At 36.1% G+C, this 16,877-nt stretch overlaps 1 protein-coding gene across 7 annotated transcripts in view; it reads right to left on the reverse strand.

The window, feature by feature from the left end:
* Positions 1–16,877, reverse strand: part of NCKAP5 (NCK associated protein 5) — a 375,601-nt gene that overhangs the window by 172,097 nt on the left and 186,627 nt on the right. Inside the window, exons 1-2 of one of the 7 annotated variants that reach the window (XM_052791612.1) lie at positions 5,899–6,226; positions 4,608–4,664 (exon numbers count right to left, since the gene is read on the reverse strand). The exons of 2 other annotated variants lie outside the window; for them this stretch is intronic. In XM_052791612.1, the coding sequence (XP_052647572.1) occupies positions 4,608–4,664; positions 5,899–5,990 (149 nt within the window). In that variant the 5' untranslated portion in view covers positions 5,991–6,226. Of the gene's footprint in view, positions 1–4,607; positions 4,665–5,898; positions 6,227–16,877 lie in introns of those variants that run through there. 4 more of the 7 variants (XM_052791611.1, XM_052791610.1, XM_052791613.1 and 1 more) reach the window with 4 other exon arrangements.

Raw genomic sequence — 16,877 nt, forward strand, 5'->3', positions numbered from 1 at the left:
CCTTAAAGACAGCAAACACTTTCTTTACTCCATTTAATATGATACTGTGCGTACAGGAGCAGCCAGGCAAGGATATTAATATTATCACTGTTCCAGTAATTAATAGCAACTCCCCTCATAGCTCTGATAAGCTAGGAAACACATTTCATTTCTTGTCCTTTCCTGCTTGTGAAATACTAATGGAAGAGAAATAGGTGCAAGACTCTGGACTGCAACTCCTTTAAACTAACCCAGAATCAGGATGGAGCCATTACGAGTCTCCAGCAGTAAATGGTATGGGACACCCACTAAAAATCTAGAGAGCGTGCAGCAAAATGAGGCATTTCAATTCTATCGCAACACATTATTAACGCCAATTATAGCATGAAAGATGCTAATGCAAGGTACTTCAGAGACTAAGCAAAACACCGACCAATTTTAAAGATAATGTTTGTCGTAGTTACCAGGTTCCCCTCCCAAGCACAGATTTATTTGTTGAAATTTTGCAGCCTGATTGTTTCCCTGTCACTTTCAGAGGTACCTAGAGCTGTAGAAATGGAAAGCTAGGTACAAGCTTCCCTCTCCAGAAGAAGAAATAACTAATAAATAGGATAAGGACTTAACATTACTATTGTAGCCATATTTTCTGAGGTAATTTCCATAAAATTTCCTCTTCTCCTCTTACTCTCTATGGAAGAGTGACATACACATTCATGTGTAGCTTGGGGGGCGGTGTGGAACAGACAAGACAGACATTGCCTCAGTTACATTTCTTCAGTGAGTCGTGCTTAGACACTGCTGGCTGGAGAGATACTAATGCAGTTTCATAAACCAGAAAGGCAGTAAGGTATATCTATGACAGCAAAAGGCCTAAAACTCTCATCACACCCTGACAAAGCTTATAGAAAGAAATATACTTGTCAAATGCTAGACCTTAAGATCCTTAGAACATAGTACATGAAATTTTGGAGTATTTTAAGAAAACTGTCATTGGCCCAATACACGTGAAATTCATATAATAAAGTAACAAGCACGTTCAGTAGTAAAACCAAGTCAATAAAGAAGCAGAATTTTGTTTTATGCTTCCAGTGGGCTCTTACTAAACAACATCATAAGAAATGATGAGTTTAAAAAAAAAGTTCTCCCAGGAGTGTACTTTTAAGCTGTTTTTTGTTGGTTTTTGTTTTTTTATACATTAGAAATAAAGGCATACAGATGCTGATCACCAGCATTCAAATCCAGGTAACTGGAAGAGATCCTACTTGTCATCAATATCTTGGCAATGAAAAGGAACATGAGATCAACAAGCTGCTGAAAACCATTTAAATGGCCGATAAGTTTTGAGTAAAATAATTTTAAGTAATTTTAATTATAACAGCATCTATGTTACAAGTGTAACTGGCCATGGGGAAGATACTTGCACCACAGAAGTATGAAGCTCTGCTGAAATCAGTGGGAGGTTTTTCTCAATAGAATAAAAATTTAGTAAGAATATCAGAAATTTAGTACAGATATCAGGCTCATATGCAAAATCACAGGAAGTATTTGAGATACGATTTTCTTGTACATGGCAAAGCTTTTGCTTAAGGACTTCTAACAAGATGACAGTGGGCAGCAAATTAAATGCTAACCATGTATTAACATAACACTCCAACATCAGCCACCACATTCATCCTCAGCTGGAAGACATTTACTTTCCTCACTTGCAACTTCTTCTCTTTAGCAATAGCCACAGGGTTTGTTACAATCTATATTCACATATATATGTCAGTACAAAGACAGGATTCTGAAGTATTATGAAAGGCTGGTTTATGTGCATGTTAATGTATGCCTATGAATTATGTAAGTGCAAGGAGCGCCAAAAAATATATCATAGAATATCTGCTTACCTCTATTCACATAATGTCTAACAGTATGGCTTCACAGTAGAAAGGTGACAGCCACAATTCACACGTTTTAGGTTTTGACTGCTGTTAAGAAGCTTCGCATCTTTTTGCTTCAACATGGCTGTTGGCAGAAGAGGTCTGTGCTCTGCTATAGGGGGATTTTCAATCTAAATTAATTACCTATCAGATCCATAAGAGCAAAACACCAAAAATAAAGCTCCTATGTGAAATGTGATATAGTAGTGTTTGTTCTTTCTGGTTAAGTATCTTGGTTTATTTTTCTCCAGATGGCCACAGTGGTGCTCAATTTCTTTATCAACAAATACCATCCCTATGTGTTTCTTCTGTATCCACTGAGATAACTTCTCAAAGCTACAAATGAAACAAATTCCATTTTTACTCTGATGTAGTTTTAGTAATGGATGCAGGCATGTATCTGTCTTTGGACAAGTTGATAATCCTCCACAAAATCTGAGTATGTTAGGACTTTGCTCTTCACAGTTTAGAATCACCACTAGAATATTTAACAGCAGAATGTTGCAACAAAGACTTCTTGCTTTTTACTATATTTGTAAGACATTTGATACAATCTACAAACTTTATAGCAGTTACATAAAATATTTTTATTTTTTTCACTTGCAAGTGGAAGTTGGGAACTATATGAACAAAAGATATTGTCACGCTTTTTCCTTTTTACTTATGTGCATATTTCAGCAATTACAAGTTACAGGTTTCATATACCCAGCTATGGACAAAATATGCGAAATTTTCCTTTGGTTTGTGGGTTTTACCCCGTCAACTAAAATAGTTCTCTAAAAATGTCTCAACTTGCTATGCCCTTTACAGACATAGAAGCAGATTTCCTGATTAACTAGGAAAGATTTTGTATGACTAATTGGATAAATTTGGATTTTCCCTATATAGTCTCTTCATTTTTGGAGCCAAATACCATCAGTTATGTTTTGATAGAAGCTTATGGTCAACAAAGTATCTCCTGAGCACAGCACTGCAGTATGGAATGCTTAAACACCAGATTTTGTACCGGGTAACTTCCCTGCAAGAACAAAAGATATTCATGATATTTTAAGCACATGAGAATTCATCATTGATAGAATTTGGTTTAACAAATGAGTACCTTTAAGTCAGGCTTAAATTATGATTCAGAAGACAGATGAAAACTGAAATGCAAACTTAAACCACTGAAGAACAGAAAATTCATAAAATAATCTTAGAACGGTGATATCAAAACTGTCCTATTTATAATTCTTCGAGTTGTAAATACAGATAAGTTCTTGTAAGTCTGACGTGAAAGCTTAACACACGAGAGCTCAAACTGAGGAAAACAAGCCTACATAGTGATTCCTGTCAGAAACCATTAACTTCACCTGCCAAAAAAGCCACTGTTGTAGCTGAAACAATCCCCCAGAACACAGTTCACCAGTTAGAAAGAAAAGCTGCACACTTATCACAGAATTCCTCTGCTAGGATTTTATGCAGTGCTGAGACATACAGAAATGCCTATAGATAAATTTTCCCATTTTACTGCTGCATTACACTAAGTGGGTGGAACATACCCATGTAAGCAGCACTGTTAAAGCTGCTATATGACCAAAATTGCCTTTTGTATTAATGTAACTGCAGAAGTTGAACTTAAAGGGACTGATGTGGAAGAATATAATTTCTGAAATTAGAACATCTTATTATATATTTGTACATCAAAAGCTGCCTAGCAAAAGGAAAGAAAATCCCAGCTGTGAAGAGCCTGTAGTCCAACAAATTTCTCACCATCTCAGCTCAACTATTTTTACACAGGATAACACTGTAGATAAAAGACCTAAACTATTTTCAATATCCCTAGATATTACATATGGCCAAAGTTTTTTAAAAATTTTTTTGTTAATAGAATCTTCCCAGAAAGGTGCCTATCCTAATTAGACACAGAAAGGAAGTACCCAAAACCTCTACATCAATCTTGTCCTACCGGAGTACTGGCAGTAGACTGAAAGGATGATAAAGAACGTGTGGAAAACAGATGCCATCACCAGGAAACAGAGACATCTACTGAAAGACAGATAGGTGTCTTCAGCTGGCTGATCTAAGCAGGAAGAAATTTCATAGTTCAAAGGTCATTAAAATCAAGCTGATCTATACCAAACAAGCAGTCTACAAAATATTAGATTGGCCTAAAAATTAATTACACCCAGCAGGAGGAATTTGATTCGTACAGATTAATTACTAAAATGCCTGCAGGGGGTAGATATAATGTTTCCTTAGAAATGAAATAAAGATATGATTCCAGGTGTCATGCTTTGAACATATAAACAATACTTCCATTACCAAAATTTCCAGTTGTGAACTTCCTTAAAATTGTATCAGCCAGTATAATTTTGTGAGATATCCAAAAGAAGAGTTGACAAGACGAAAACCTACTTTTATATGTGATAAAGGTATTCAGTTAACCTGGATGGGTATGACTAATTTCATTACAGTATGCACACATTTTCCAGTAAATTATTAGGAGTTATATGCTATGAAAACACACAAAAACATCAAGACTTAGCAAAGTTTATCACCTGCAAATGAGAACACTTATACTTGACAGACACAATGTTCTACAATAAAAAATGCCCACAAGAAGTCTCAAAAGATGTTTAAGGTACTGCTTTTACAACAACAACATCAATGCACAATGAATTTGGTTAGCAAACTGACAAAACACAATCCACCACTTTTAATTCTTACAATTTTTTGAAATTCAGCCACTCTTGTCTTTTTTGTGAGGCATCCATCCAAAAGACACTAGAGAAGCCAAATAAGGAAAATGGTAATGATGATTTCAGTATCTGATCCTGACTATGGTTTCAGTTCATCTCGAAATTTAAGCCTTCCATTATATTTGGGCTGGAAAATTAAGTTGCCGATACTTGAAAAATAAAAAAGTTACAAACTGACAGATTTTCTGCTTCTTACAAAGTCTGCACAGTACTGTATCAAGAACTTTTCAGTTTCTAGTGATCCTTCCATACAATTTACAAACCTGGGCACTGTCTGTTCCTAGACATCAAGGGTCTGTCTTGATATCAAAGCTTAAAACCTCAGGGACTTAACAGCATAGAAACAATCCTCCATTTTTATTCTACATCTCTGATGACTAAACTGAGCAACTTCAGACAGTGGAAGGAAGAAATTAAAAAAAAAAAAGATGCCTAGTATTGGGTTTATTAATGTCGAGGTTTTTAAACTGTTTACAACTACACTCTGTCTTTGATCTTATTTCTAACTACTAGTCCTTAAAAGAGCAACATGTAATTAAGCAGCAAAAATATAAGAAATGTAAATGTTAACTGTAAGAGTGAAAACATCTAAAAAACTATAAATAGGATGGATGCTTAATGACAAGTATAAATTTGTCTATAAAGAAGGCGATACTTGTAAAGATCCACAGTGAGAGATGCAAACAAGACTGAGCTGGTCTATGTGCAGTCAGTTCTCAGAAGTCATTGTCATGGCACATTTTTAAATAATAGGAATTTTAAAATTCAAACTAAAAATGGAGAGGAAGGAGAAGACAGAAGACGACTAAAATTTGGAAATTCATTTCTAAGTCAACAACAGCATTATCACAACTTGCAAAGAAAGCCTTCTGATCATTTTTGCTGCAATGGAACTAGCCCACAATAAATCTATGAAACTATTTTAAATATAATAGAAGTGTCTAAACCATGGGTAAATGACACTTAAATTTGTGGCTTGCATAAATCACACATTGCTACACATCAGAGTTATATGCTTTCCATGGCATGAAAAATGATGAGATTTCACATAAAACACTGAAAGAAGAAACAGTTCTTCAGACCAACATTTAAAGTCCTGTAAAAGAGGTCTTAGGACCTCTTCAAATTGATTGCACACAAGCATGAACTCTAACTATTAGTATAGAATCAACTTTATGAATTTCACTGTATCATTCATCTTAAATTCTCTCAGACTTGACACAATCAATAAGAAAAGTTTCTCCAGAAAGATGCAGTACCTGCAAACAGCCTCTCTTAGCATGAAATTAAAGTCAGGCTCCTGCGAATAGGCTCTCCCAGGGACACTCCTCTTGTGCATGTTCCGGGACATTGCCAGTTCCTTTTTCTGACTTGGACAAATGACTTGTCACAAAAGGCTACTCAGGAACTGAGCTGCTTTTTAAAAAAGCATTAACGTGGCCCCACACTGTGCAGTCAGAGACTCTTCTGCGTGAAACCTTCATTACTCATACATTTCAAATCTGTTGCATAGCACACGGGACATCAAAACTAATCATTCTGTCTGGTCCTCTGTTTCAAAGTCCGCAGAGCTACTGTTTCCACTTGCTACTGGGGAAAACAGGCTTTTTCTTCACCACATGTTTGCTAGTGTCTGACCTACATCATGAAGAAGAATGAATCTTCCACTAATCCACATCCTAACAGCCAGACTTTCTTAAACCCCAAACAGGAAAGCCAGGCATGTGACAAGAAGCATTATTCCTGCCCCCACCTTTTAGTTAATATTCTTGCTCCTCAAATTCTTTTTCATATCCTTTTGTTCTCTTTGCAAAAGTATATCAGAGTGAATTAATGACATTTATAATAATCTACTATGTTCATAAATTACAAAGATATGATCTGCCAGTACTCCGTTTATCAGAAAGCTAGGTATCTCTGTTGTAGTTTTTAATACAATAAACCTTTTAAATCAGCTTTAACAGAACTCAATTAGAATGTGCTTACAGTAAGTAATACACTGTACTGGACCTGCAACTTGTTTATTGAACTACCATCATCTATACCACATAGAATTTTGAAACCCAAAATTATACAGTGGATTTTTTTCTTTCCAAAGATTTTCTTCTTAAGCCGATTTGGGAGCCTACAGACTTAGAGCACCAGGTAACCAGAGCTTTCATCTTCTCAATTAGCAAGAAGCCTGGTGCTGGCTGAAAACTTCATTACACTGGACAGGCATCTTTGGAAATGTGTATCGGGTATTTTTCAATTTAGGGTTTTTTACCCCCCTTCTTTAGAAAATGTATTTATAAAAGGTCTTGTATTATCAGTAGCATACCGGTGGTTAGAACATGCAGCTTGGAAATTCAGACAGGAAAACAGTTTCCTGACATCTAACAACACTGTTCTCTCCCACCTACCCCATTTTTCATGTGCAGTTTTAATCTTTTTAGTATTTTTTTTTAATTAATTCAATGCTGCTTAATCAGCTTGATCAACTATTACCTCACTATGCTTTTCAGGTAAGCATTCAATGCCTGATGAAGAACTCAATCCTATTATGCACCTTATGAAGTTCATCACAGAGTGAAGACTGGGATTTTTAGTCTCAGATATGACATTGTTTTACTGAATAAACAAAGATTTACTTTGCAAAACACTATGAATTCTACAGATGAGAAGTCCCATATATAAAAATTTACATAAACGTATGACAAAAAATTTGCTTTTTTTAAAATAGTATTTTCCTCTGCTGTCTCCACAGAATACGTGAAGATGGGGACTGAAATCCCCATCTCAGAGATCTACTTGGTTATTCAGCTCTCAACTCCCACAGCTGCACTACCCAGAATAGCTCCTGATGATGCCCCAGGTACACCTGCTGCATGGAAGTGAGGCCCATGGTGAACACTGTAATGAAATCAAGATTTTACCCCCTCAACCCCTCACTCTACTCCTAAAAAAGGGTGACAAAATGAAGCCGCCTGCTCTCCCACCCCCATACCCTCCACAAAAAAACCCAGACATTATCAGGTGGCAAGTGTAGCCTGGTTATGAGGTTATTTGCTTAAAGGAGAGGAGACCTAGCTGTAAGACCCTTTTCCACCCACATGCCACCAGGTAATTTATTTTGTTGTTGTAAAACTAAGCTCTTGTGTCTCTGTTCTGAACACCCTAAGTCTTAAAGAACCATCGTCAAACCTAAAATTTTGTGGGAAATGTTTGGCCTTGCTTTATTTTCAAATACGCTTTTTCAAAATTTTATTTAAAACTCTTGACAAGAAGCATTTCAGTATTTGCTTCCTCACTAAGCATAAGTCACCTGTATTTACCATTCTTGATTCTGGAAAGGGAGACAAGACATAGAAAGTGTCTTCCCTTTTCCTGCTCTGTTCCCTCAGCATTGGCTGTTCTGGATCCTTTCAAAAGGGAGTTGGCAGGGTCTGAGCAAAGGCATACACTTCCCATGGTATCATCACTGCCTTTGCCCATACATCCCATTTCATAACACAACTGTGCAATTTTGATGGATCACACCCGATTCAAGTGGACTGTGCTCTTTGTTTCTAATTCATTAAGAACACAATACCGAACAACATACTAGATTATACATATACAGGACTCTTTTCAGAGGTGCACAAGGAATATTTTTTATGAGCATACACATACAACTACTTTGAAAGATGTCTTGCCACTAATGTCTTGCCACTGAGTAAGGGTTTAGAAACAATGGGGTCAGTAGCCACTTGAAAGGTTTATATGGCTTTCATTAAATGCAATCTGCCTGTGAAAGACTTGACATTCCGTTAGAGTTCATTTGTGTCTTTTCATTTGCACACATATCTTTTTTCACCAGGTATATGGATCAGATTTGCAGTTACGAAGGTTTTCTCTGTGTTTAAATATTTCCCATTCTATTTCTTAATGCCATGTATAATTTCACAGCAATATTAGTTAGTAAATTGTTCAGAAGTCCTCTGCTTGCTTAGCTGTAAAATGTCATTATTTTCATTTAGCAGCCAACAGGGGAAACAAATCCTAAGAGATTTTGAATCATTTTCATAATCTTTTCTTAAAGCCAACTGATTTAGATACAGAAAAACAAAGAGTGAAACATGTTTACACAAGTGTTTCTTCAGGTCAGAAAAAGAAAATTTCAAGCTACATACAGACTGAATTATTAGGAAGAGATCATATTATTTATTAGACTTGTATCAGCTTCTGTAACAAAAGACAATACCAGTCTTTACAAATCTTCTCTATTTCCATGGACCAGGAAGGCAATGACACTATTACTACCATGAGATAATCCTTCTTCCATTTTTTAAATTAATGTATTTTTCAAATGTAGATTTTAAATTTCTGAAAGTGTGATTATTTCTCCTCTAGAGCATTGCTTATCTTCCTAACATAATTTGCTGAATGTTATTTCTGCAAGAGATGCATGCTCTTCATCAAAACCATTGCTGCAGCTCAAATAACCAAGTTAACTTTAAATGAGCTGGCTTAGATCCTGACCAACAGCACTGCATCAAGGAGCTCAGTGCAGGGCAGTCAATAGCATATTCATCTGGGAAACCGGCAGGCTTACAGAATACACTGATAAAGACACTATTTCTGGTGCCGTGTTACTCATTGAATGCTAGCTCAGACACTTGCATGCTAGCTACCATCACAATTTGGACTTATCTCTAAATACTCTGGTGGGAGGAGGAGTGCTATTTTCCTTTTTAATTTATCTCTGAAGCTTTACAGGTTATTAGTTAACTGTAAAACCAACACTTGTCTTGGAAAATCATAAAAGAGCAGGTAAATCAAGTATGCTCTCAGAATGCCTAAAATGTGCTCTTGTGCACTCTTACTAGCTTGAGCAATAGTACCTACACACAACACATAATGGCAGATCCATTTAGAGGTTTTACTGAAAAGTGTTAATACAAAACATTAAGAAGTAAAAGGCAGAGAATATGATACTCATCTTTTTATTTTAATCCCAATGCATTTATGAAATTGACAGCAATCTCATTTACAGAAATATCAGCAATGTTTTGGCCTTCTCTATAGCAGAAATAAACACAATTAGCACAAGAATTGGCTAGCACTTTTTAAACATTAAATTAATCTCAATACTGCAGACATAAATTTCTGTTAGAATTACGTAAGAATTTACAGACACTAAACAAGATGCTTAAAATAAAATATATTCTCATCTACTTTATTTATGGGATCACAAAATCACTGGCCCACTTCAATTTAAGCATGATGGAATGAAATCACATCCTCAAAAGAATTAGTTAAACAGTCCTAATCCTTCATCTTCTAAATCCAGCCCTACCTCTGAGCCTTCATATTATTTAATCTGAAGACTAAAGAGGACTGTCATCTAGTTCTCTGAACTCCACCATGATTAACCCTTCAAAATGAGAACGTAAGGCACAGACTGAAGATTCAAAGTGATTAAGATTCGACATCCAAATCAGACAGCATTTTTAACTAGCAATGTGCCTAACCATATAAGCTTTGCTAAACAATTCAAATACACAGCAAATTTCAGTCTCTCCTGAATGCAAGAATTACAATACTGGCCATTCAGAAACTCAGCTGGGTGTTTTAAGTGAAAGAGGATCCAGATAAACAGAGACTGAAGGAAGAACAGGTAAGAGAAGCTAGACAGGAAAGGCTTCAGGACAGCAGCAAAAGACATAGAACAGATCAGGAAGGAAGACCTGGGGGCAGTGTGAACACCAAGGGTGTTGGGAACTTAGCTTGTGCTTCCACTACCTGTAAGGCCATTGCTAAAGAAAGTCCAGGCATTTACTCTCAAACAAGTCACCTATACATGCCTATAGGCATCTTACTGGCTGCCAGCTGTATTTCCTGGCAATATCCTCCTCTCATCAATAGTAAGCAGCTATGCTCTATGTGAGGAAAAGCACCTCCTCTAGGAAGATGTCAGTTAACAGACATACAATACCTATGAAATTGGTAAGAGACCCATCTGAAATGCATGTTCAGACTGCCTATCTTCAAGAAAAATTAACTTACATTGCAACAGGCACAGGAAAGAGTCAGGCTAAAAAAGCTGGGCAAGTTTAGTCTGGTAAAGCAAAGGTTCAGTGGGGACAGAATTAGTCAATATGTATTTAAAAAATGAACCTGATATAAGAACAAATATGCATAAACTTAGCAGTATTGCATGTACTACAACTAAGAGCAGTTCAGTACAGAACAGGCATGCAATAGCAACAGTTGGACAGAACAACTATTCTACAGTGGGCGTGATCAGATTATGGAAGGATTATGTGCCATGATTGCTTCTGACAAGGTGGGGGATGAAGCCTCGTGGCCTAATTTTAGACCCTAAAATTTATGGGCAATAAATAAAGTCAAATAAGTAGAGCAAGTCAAGAAAACAGAGTGAGTCAAATTACCCGATTATAGTATGAATTACAAATTATTCTCCACCACATACATGTTGTTTTGTATTTATAACTAGATTAATATCCATATTAAAATGCCAGACTATTGTAAATAAAGACTTTGTGTGTTTTAGATTTAAAACATTATTAACTACTCAATAACCTTCATAAATTGGAGGGAAGGGTTCTGAAGAACCTAGACAAAACAATGAAGCAGTGAGTTCTTCTCAGTGCATAGTATTTCATTTCATTAGAACTTCATCAATGCCAATACTGCTCCAGTAGCATGTGCCAACCTAATGATAAAAGGTTATTTCATATTTTTATATACTCCAGATGGCAATGATTCTGAAAGAATCTCATTCCTTAGTTCAGCAGGATTAGGAAACCTCTTACAACAACCTCAATTGACATTTCTCATCCTGCCAGCACTACAATGGATCATGATGCATGTGTTTCACATTGTAGTTGCCAGTATAATTGTCCTATTACAAACACACTGATTGAGAAAATACATATAGCACTGCAATAAACACTAAATATGTCACAAAATATGCAACAGAGGGTTCACAGTGAAATGCAGGCAAGTCTGGAATGGGAAAATTTTGCTTGTTATTTTGCAATGCTATAAATTTCAGCAATTTAGTACATGACTACAAAAGCTGAATGAAACCCAGAATATTTAAAGTATTTTTACCACAAGAATACTCACTCTAGTATGAAACTAGTGAAACTAGTGACCCATTATTCTTCCCTGTATACACTAAAATTGCCTTCAACAAATATTTCAGAAACGGATCTAAATGACCTCCATGAAATTCAAATATTTTTTAAAAAATGTAAGTTTCCTTCATTCTTTCTTTAACAGGTTCTACAGTAAATTCACACCAATATAACATACTGTCCCACTATTCACTACTACATAGTCTTAGACAAAATGAGCTCTTTTCTCTGTGAAGGGTTGACACTAAAATATAAGAACTGAATTTGACAGACATTTGCCTTTTAAGGAAACATTGACAGTTGGATTGTTTTTTGGTTTTTTTTTTCCTCTTCGGTTTGAGAATACAAGCATAGTAGCAGCAGACATCTACAGTACTTGAGAAGATTAAGAAATACTTTGTCTTGAACAGAATTCATATTCTGAGATACACTTGCATTCAACAAGCCAAGGGGAGGGATCTCCACTGTAGACACTTTTAACACAGATCCACTTTGATATACCATAACGGTAACTGTCATTTTGAAGTCAGTCAGCTCCCTGGCTTTTAATCTACTGATTACCTTGCTCTGCCTTACCTGCCTTTCAGAAAGTAGTACAGGTGGTCAGAATTTTCCAGTTTCTTACTGATTTTTCCAGTAAAAAGGAATACACACAAAGGCATATTGTTATTTACTTATCATCTATACATGATTAGCTTTCTTATGGTTAGTAGATACAAGCTGAAAGGAATCTGCCAACTGATGACAAACAGAACACAGCAATAAACCCACAATCAACTCAGTGCCTCTAAAAAGGCTTTAGGATGAAGGATGAAACCTATAGCTAAAGACAGAAAAAGTTTACCTTCTGATCAGGTGAGACAGTATATCAACTCATGCCACATTCATTCAATTAATAGACTGCAGCTTGCAAACACTGATAAGGGCACTACAACTTAATGATCTAATCTGTATTCCTAGAGAATGAAAACTTGGTTCAAAACACACAGTTTGCTTGGATTTCCAATGCAGGCAAAATGTACAGCAGGTGCTCTCTCTGCTATGTACTGGCATGAAAAACTGGACAATAAAATCCCACAAATATAGAAGAACAAAAAGGAGGATTAAAAATGCTTGCAGAAAAAGGTATGTCAAGTTCTAAAATGCAGCACAACCTCCTGTGCCAAGACAAGAGACTACAGAAATCTCTGTTCCCTTGTAGCATTAAGTCTCATCGTCTCACACCTCCTCCTAACCACTTTTCTCATGACAAATGCAACTTTTCCTCAGCATACCACATCTTCTTTCCTATCTGGAATGGTGGGGAAAACCAAGAAGAGTAAAATCCCTTATCTCAAAGAAAGCAATTGAACTGGGATTCAGCTATCATGAAACAGAATGATGCAAAAGAAAAATCTTCTCCAAGGTATATGTAAACTAAGAGTGTGTATCAACAACCTAAAATACTCAAGTGTTCTCTACAATGTGACTTGTTCTGAACAGGATTTGTAGTTTCTCTGCATCCTTTTGCAGCATATCCTTAGTTATCTGATTGTCACAAGAGCAGCTCATTGTTTTATGCAACACAATATTCTACTGACATCCTTTGGACAATGTTTTCAGAATAACCTATCCGTAGTTATTATACTGCATGCTTGAAAGACAATGGATGTTTACTGAAATACATATTTAATTAATGCTATTTAATACACATTTCGACTGAAGGGTAGCAGTGCCCAATTCATAGAATTTGAGATTATGAGGCAGGCACTACACATGGAATTAAAACCATGTTACACTGAAATAATCATTCAAATCAGTCTACATTTTCTTACAGTATCTGCAAACTGAAGCACACATTATGACCAAAGAAAATCACGTTAAGATTTTTGGCAATGCTTTACAATAAAAGCTATCTGAAATAGTAGACAGTAATTGTTACTAAATTGTAACAGAATCCCTATGGAGTTAGGAATTATAACCGTATTAGTCATATAAGTTCAGCATGATTAATGACACTGCAAAAATACCAAGATTTTAAGCAATAAACCCCTTACGGGCAAAGCCCACAGCAATTACTTAGGTCCATTCCTGCCATAAGCCAGATGTACTTGACTCTCTGCTCCATTTTTAGTGCAGTTATCTAGCACCTTTCAGGAGCTGGCGAGGATCTGGCCCACTAATTTTCCTTATTTGTTTGAATAGTTTAACTCATGTCAGATGACTTAAAACTGTAGCATTTGTCCTTCAATGCTTTCTTCACCCTTAAGAAGGGAAATACCCATTTCTTTCCAGGGGACATTCCCTCTGGTAGATCCAGATCCAAACTCAGTGAGAATCCTAAGCCTTTCCTTCAAACAGGAGTGAAGAAAGACCTCACAGCTGTCCTTACTGATATTCATGGACTAAAACCAAACATATTTTCTTTTTTAAAATCCCATTTTTCCTCTAAGCAAGTTCCATTACATATATGAAGAAAATGCACAAGCAACATCCATGCAGCTGAAACAAACTTCCTATGCCTTCAGGGCATAGGTCCCTGAGGATTCACCTGTAGAATATCTAGCAAAATGAAGTATCAGAGTAAGGGATGAATAATTAGAAGAACTAAGTCTGTAAGCCTATACAGGAAAAACACATCCCATTCTGTTCTCTTAATGTTTATCATATACTCTGAGAAGCAAAACTCCAAAACAGTTTGCACCTAATATAATAGCTTTTCAGCTTTAAATATACTTGCTGCAACTTCTAATAATCATATTTGAAATGTGCTCACAGAGGAAAACACACACCCAAAACATTTTGATAGAAAAAGATTCAAACTAAATTTTTAAGTTGCCCTGTCCAATTTTGAGCACTGACAAACAAATGAACTGCTGCATGGCCTGTTACGTTAGAACAATACTGTGGAATAATTACAAGTTCTAAGATAAAATTAAAATTACCATAATAATTCTCCTGTGAAACAATCCAATCTATGCAGACTACAAATTGCTACTAGGTTGAAAAAATATATTACCACCTCAAGTCAGGCAGATAAGTTATCCTATTTCCATTAGTTAGTGTAGGTACTTAAGAGGTTATGCAGAGCAGGATGACAAACTGATTATATTTACAAATTATGTACTGGTCACTTTCAAAGACCAGCTGTTTACTTGCACACCAGCATTAGAAAGCCAGCCATGCAAACTGTGAGTAAAGATATGATTCTACAATAGAGAGCAGAAGTCCCAATCTATAGGGCCTACCTTCAGATACAACAGGCGATATCAAATTGGGGACATCTTTGTGCCTGTTTTCCTATACCGTTGCCTGTACTATTTCCGTTAAAGTACTTTAGAGAAAGCCCTTTTCTCCTCCCTGCCTCATACACACATGAAGAACAGAAAACATTGCTCTGAAATCTAGACAAGACAAAGGATTCCCCTATTATTCAGAGAGATTCATTCAGGATTTTATGTTCTTATCCCCTGTACCACAAATTGGTACATCTGCACTATTTAAGGCACCAAACTCCTCAAAGGTACCTGAAGCACTCCTTTCCTTCTGCCCTTAATGAGAGCAGAAGGCATACCAGTATCTTAAAAGGCTGAGCACTTTTCTGGATCAGATTTTATCTGCTTGCAATTAGAATGGGAGTGTAGGCTCCCCATTTCAGTTTGTTGTATAATTGTAAAGGTAAAACTTAGACTCAGTCAACCAATACTCCTTTGACGATTCCGATCATGCTCATAAAAGAGAAGTATCACTATCAAGATCATTTGGTTTTATGTCACCTTTTTAATCATACTATTCCCTCATGGTTTAATTTGCTCTGTGCCTACCACCATCAATCTGAATGTACACCACTGCCCATTAATGATACATTTACAGTTTATAACACAGGTTTTATAGTACAGGAAAATTATTAATACAAGCCACCTCAAGCATCTAACAGAAAAACAACCACAAAATTTGTGATCATAAACTCACATTTCTCTGATCCATTAGCAAAGAGAAACAGTCTATAATCTGCAAATCGCCTATCAGTTATGGCTTTTAAGTATAAGTTTACAATCACATGACAAAAGGAACCACAAGTGTGATGGGATCAGTAAACTAAAATGGGATAAATCCATGTTATCTGGGTAGCAACTTAAAACTAATCATTCTAATTGTGAATAATTCACAAAATTACGTGATCTTATAAAGAAGATCTTCCATTTTAATATTTTTAAAGCACACATGAACTTTCAACACATATACAAAACTGATTAACCGTTTTATGATTGCAGTCTAAACCGAAGCTTGTCACCTTTAAATATATTGCCTATTATTACGTTTTCTGCAAAACATTGTAAAATTATTCTAATATATTTGGTTGGAAGGAGTTCCTAATGGGTCAGCTAGGGGATTAACCTCACATCGCGGGACATGGGAATATCGCAATTTTTTTCCCACATGAAAAAGTTTTCCCAAAGCAGATCATCTGTAGCTGCCACTAAGGATGTAGCATCTGATTCTAGCCATGTTCTAACTTCAAAAGCACTTCAAGAGAAATACTATAGAGCATTGTTAACCCCACCAGTTCTTCTCTGGATACATTAAATTTAACAAAAACCCTCTTCCTGGACGAGTTTCTCAGAAGCTACTTATTAGAGCACAGGCAACTGAAGTGAGCACTGGTACCATAATTGTTTAGTCTTCTTCATGAAGACTATTGTAGAACCATATCTAAACTTTATTAACAACAAATCGGTCTAATCTTCTGTGCGCAATTTCTTAGTTATATATAAGTAAATAGCACTCCTTTGGGACTTCGCTCATTCTTCAACTGCCTACACATGTAATTGTCAGTGGTTGGTTGACTACAGTTGGTGCCTGTGAGTATGATGAAGAAATCCTGGCTGAATCTACATATCTTTATTCTTTAACTGGTTACCTTTCACGTTCTATTGTGAGATCTCAGATCATCATTGTCAATCTTTATTGGTATATGTATGCTATTATTTTCCTTTAGGGAAGACTAAGACAAAACAGCTGTTAAGCATTCCTGCTTTCTCATCTATTATATGCCCTTCTATCCTCCCATCTTCCACATGATTTTCTCTTTAAAACTACTTTTCATCCTTTTATAATCTTTGTAAAAATGCCTT

This window comes from Harpia harpyja, chromosome 7 (assembly GCF_026419915.1).
Source record: "Harpia harpyja isolate bHarHar1 chromosome 7, bHarHar1 primary haplotype, whole genome shotgun sequence".
Taxonomy (NCBI): domain Eukaryota; kingdom Metazoa; phylum Chordata; class Aves; order Accipitriformes; family Accipitridae; genus Harpia; species Harpia harpyja.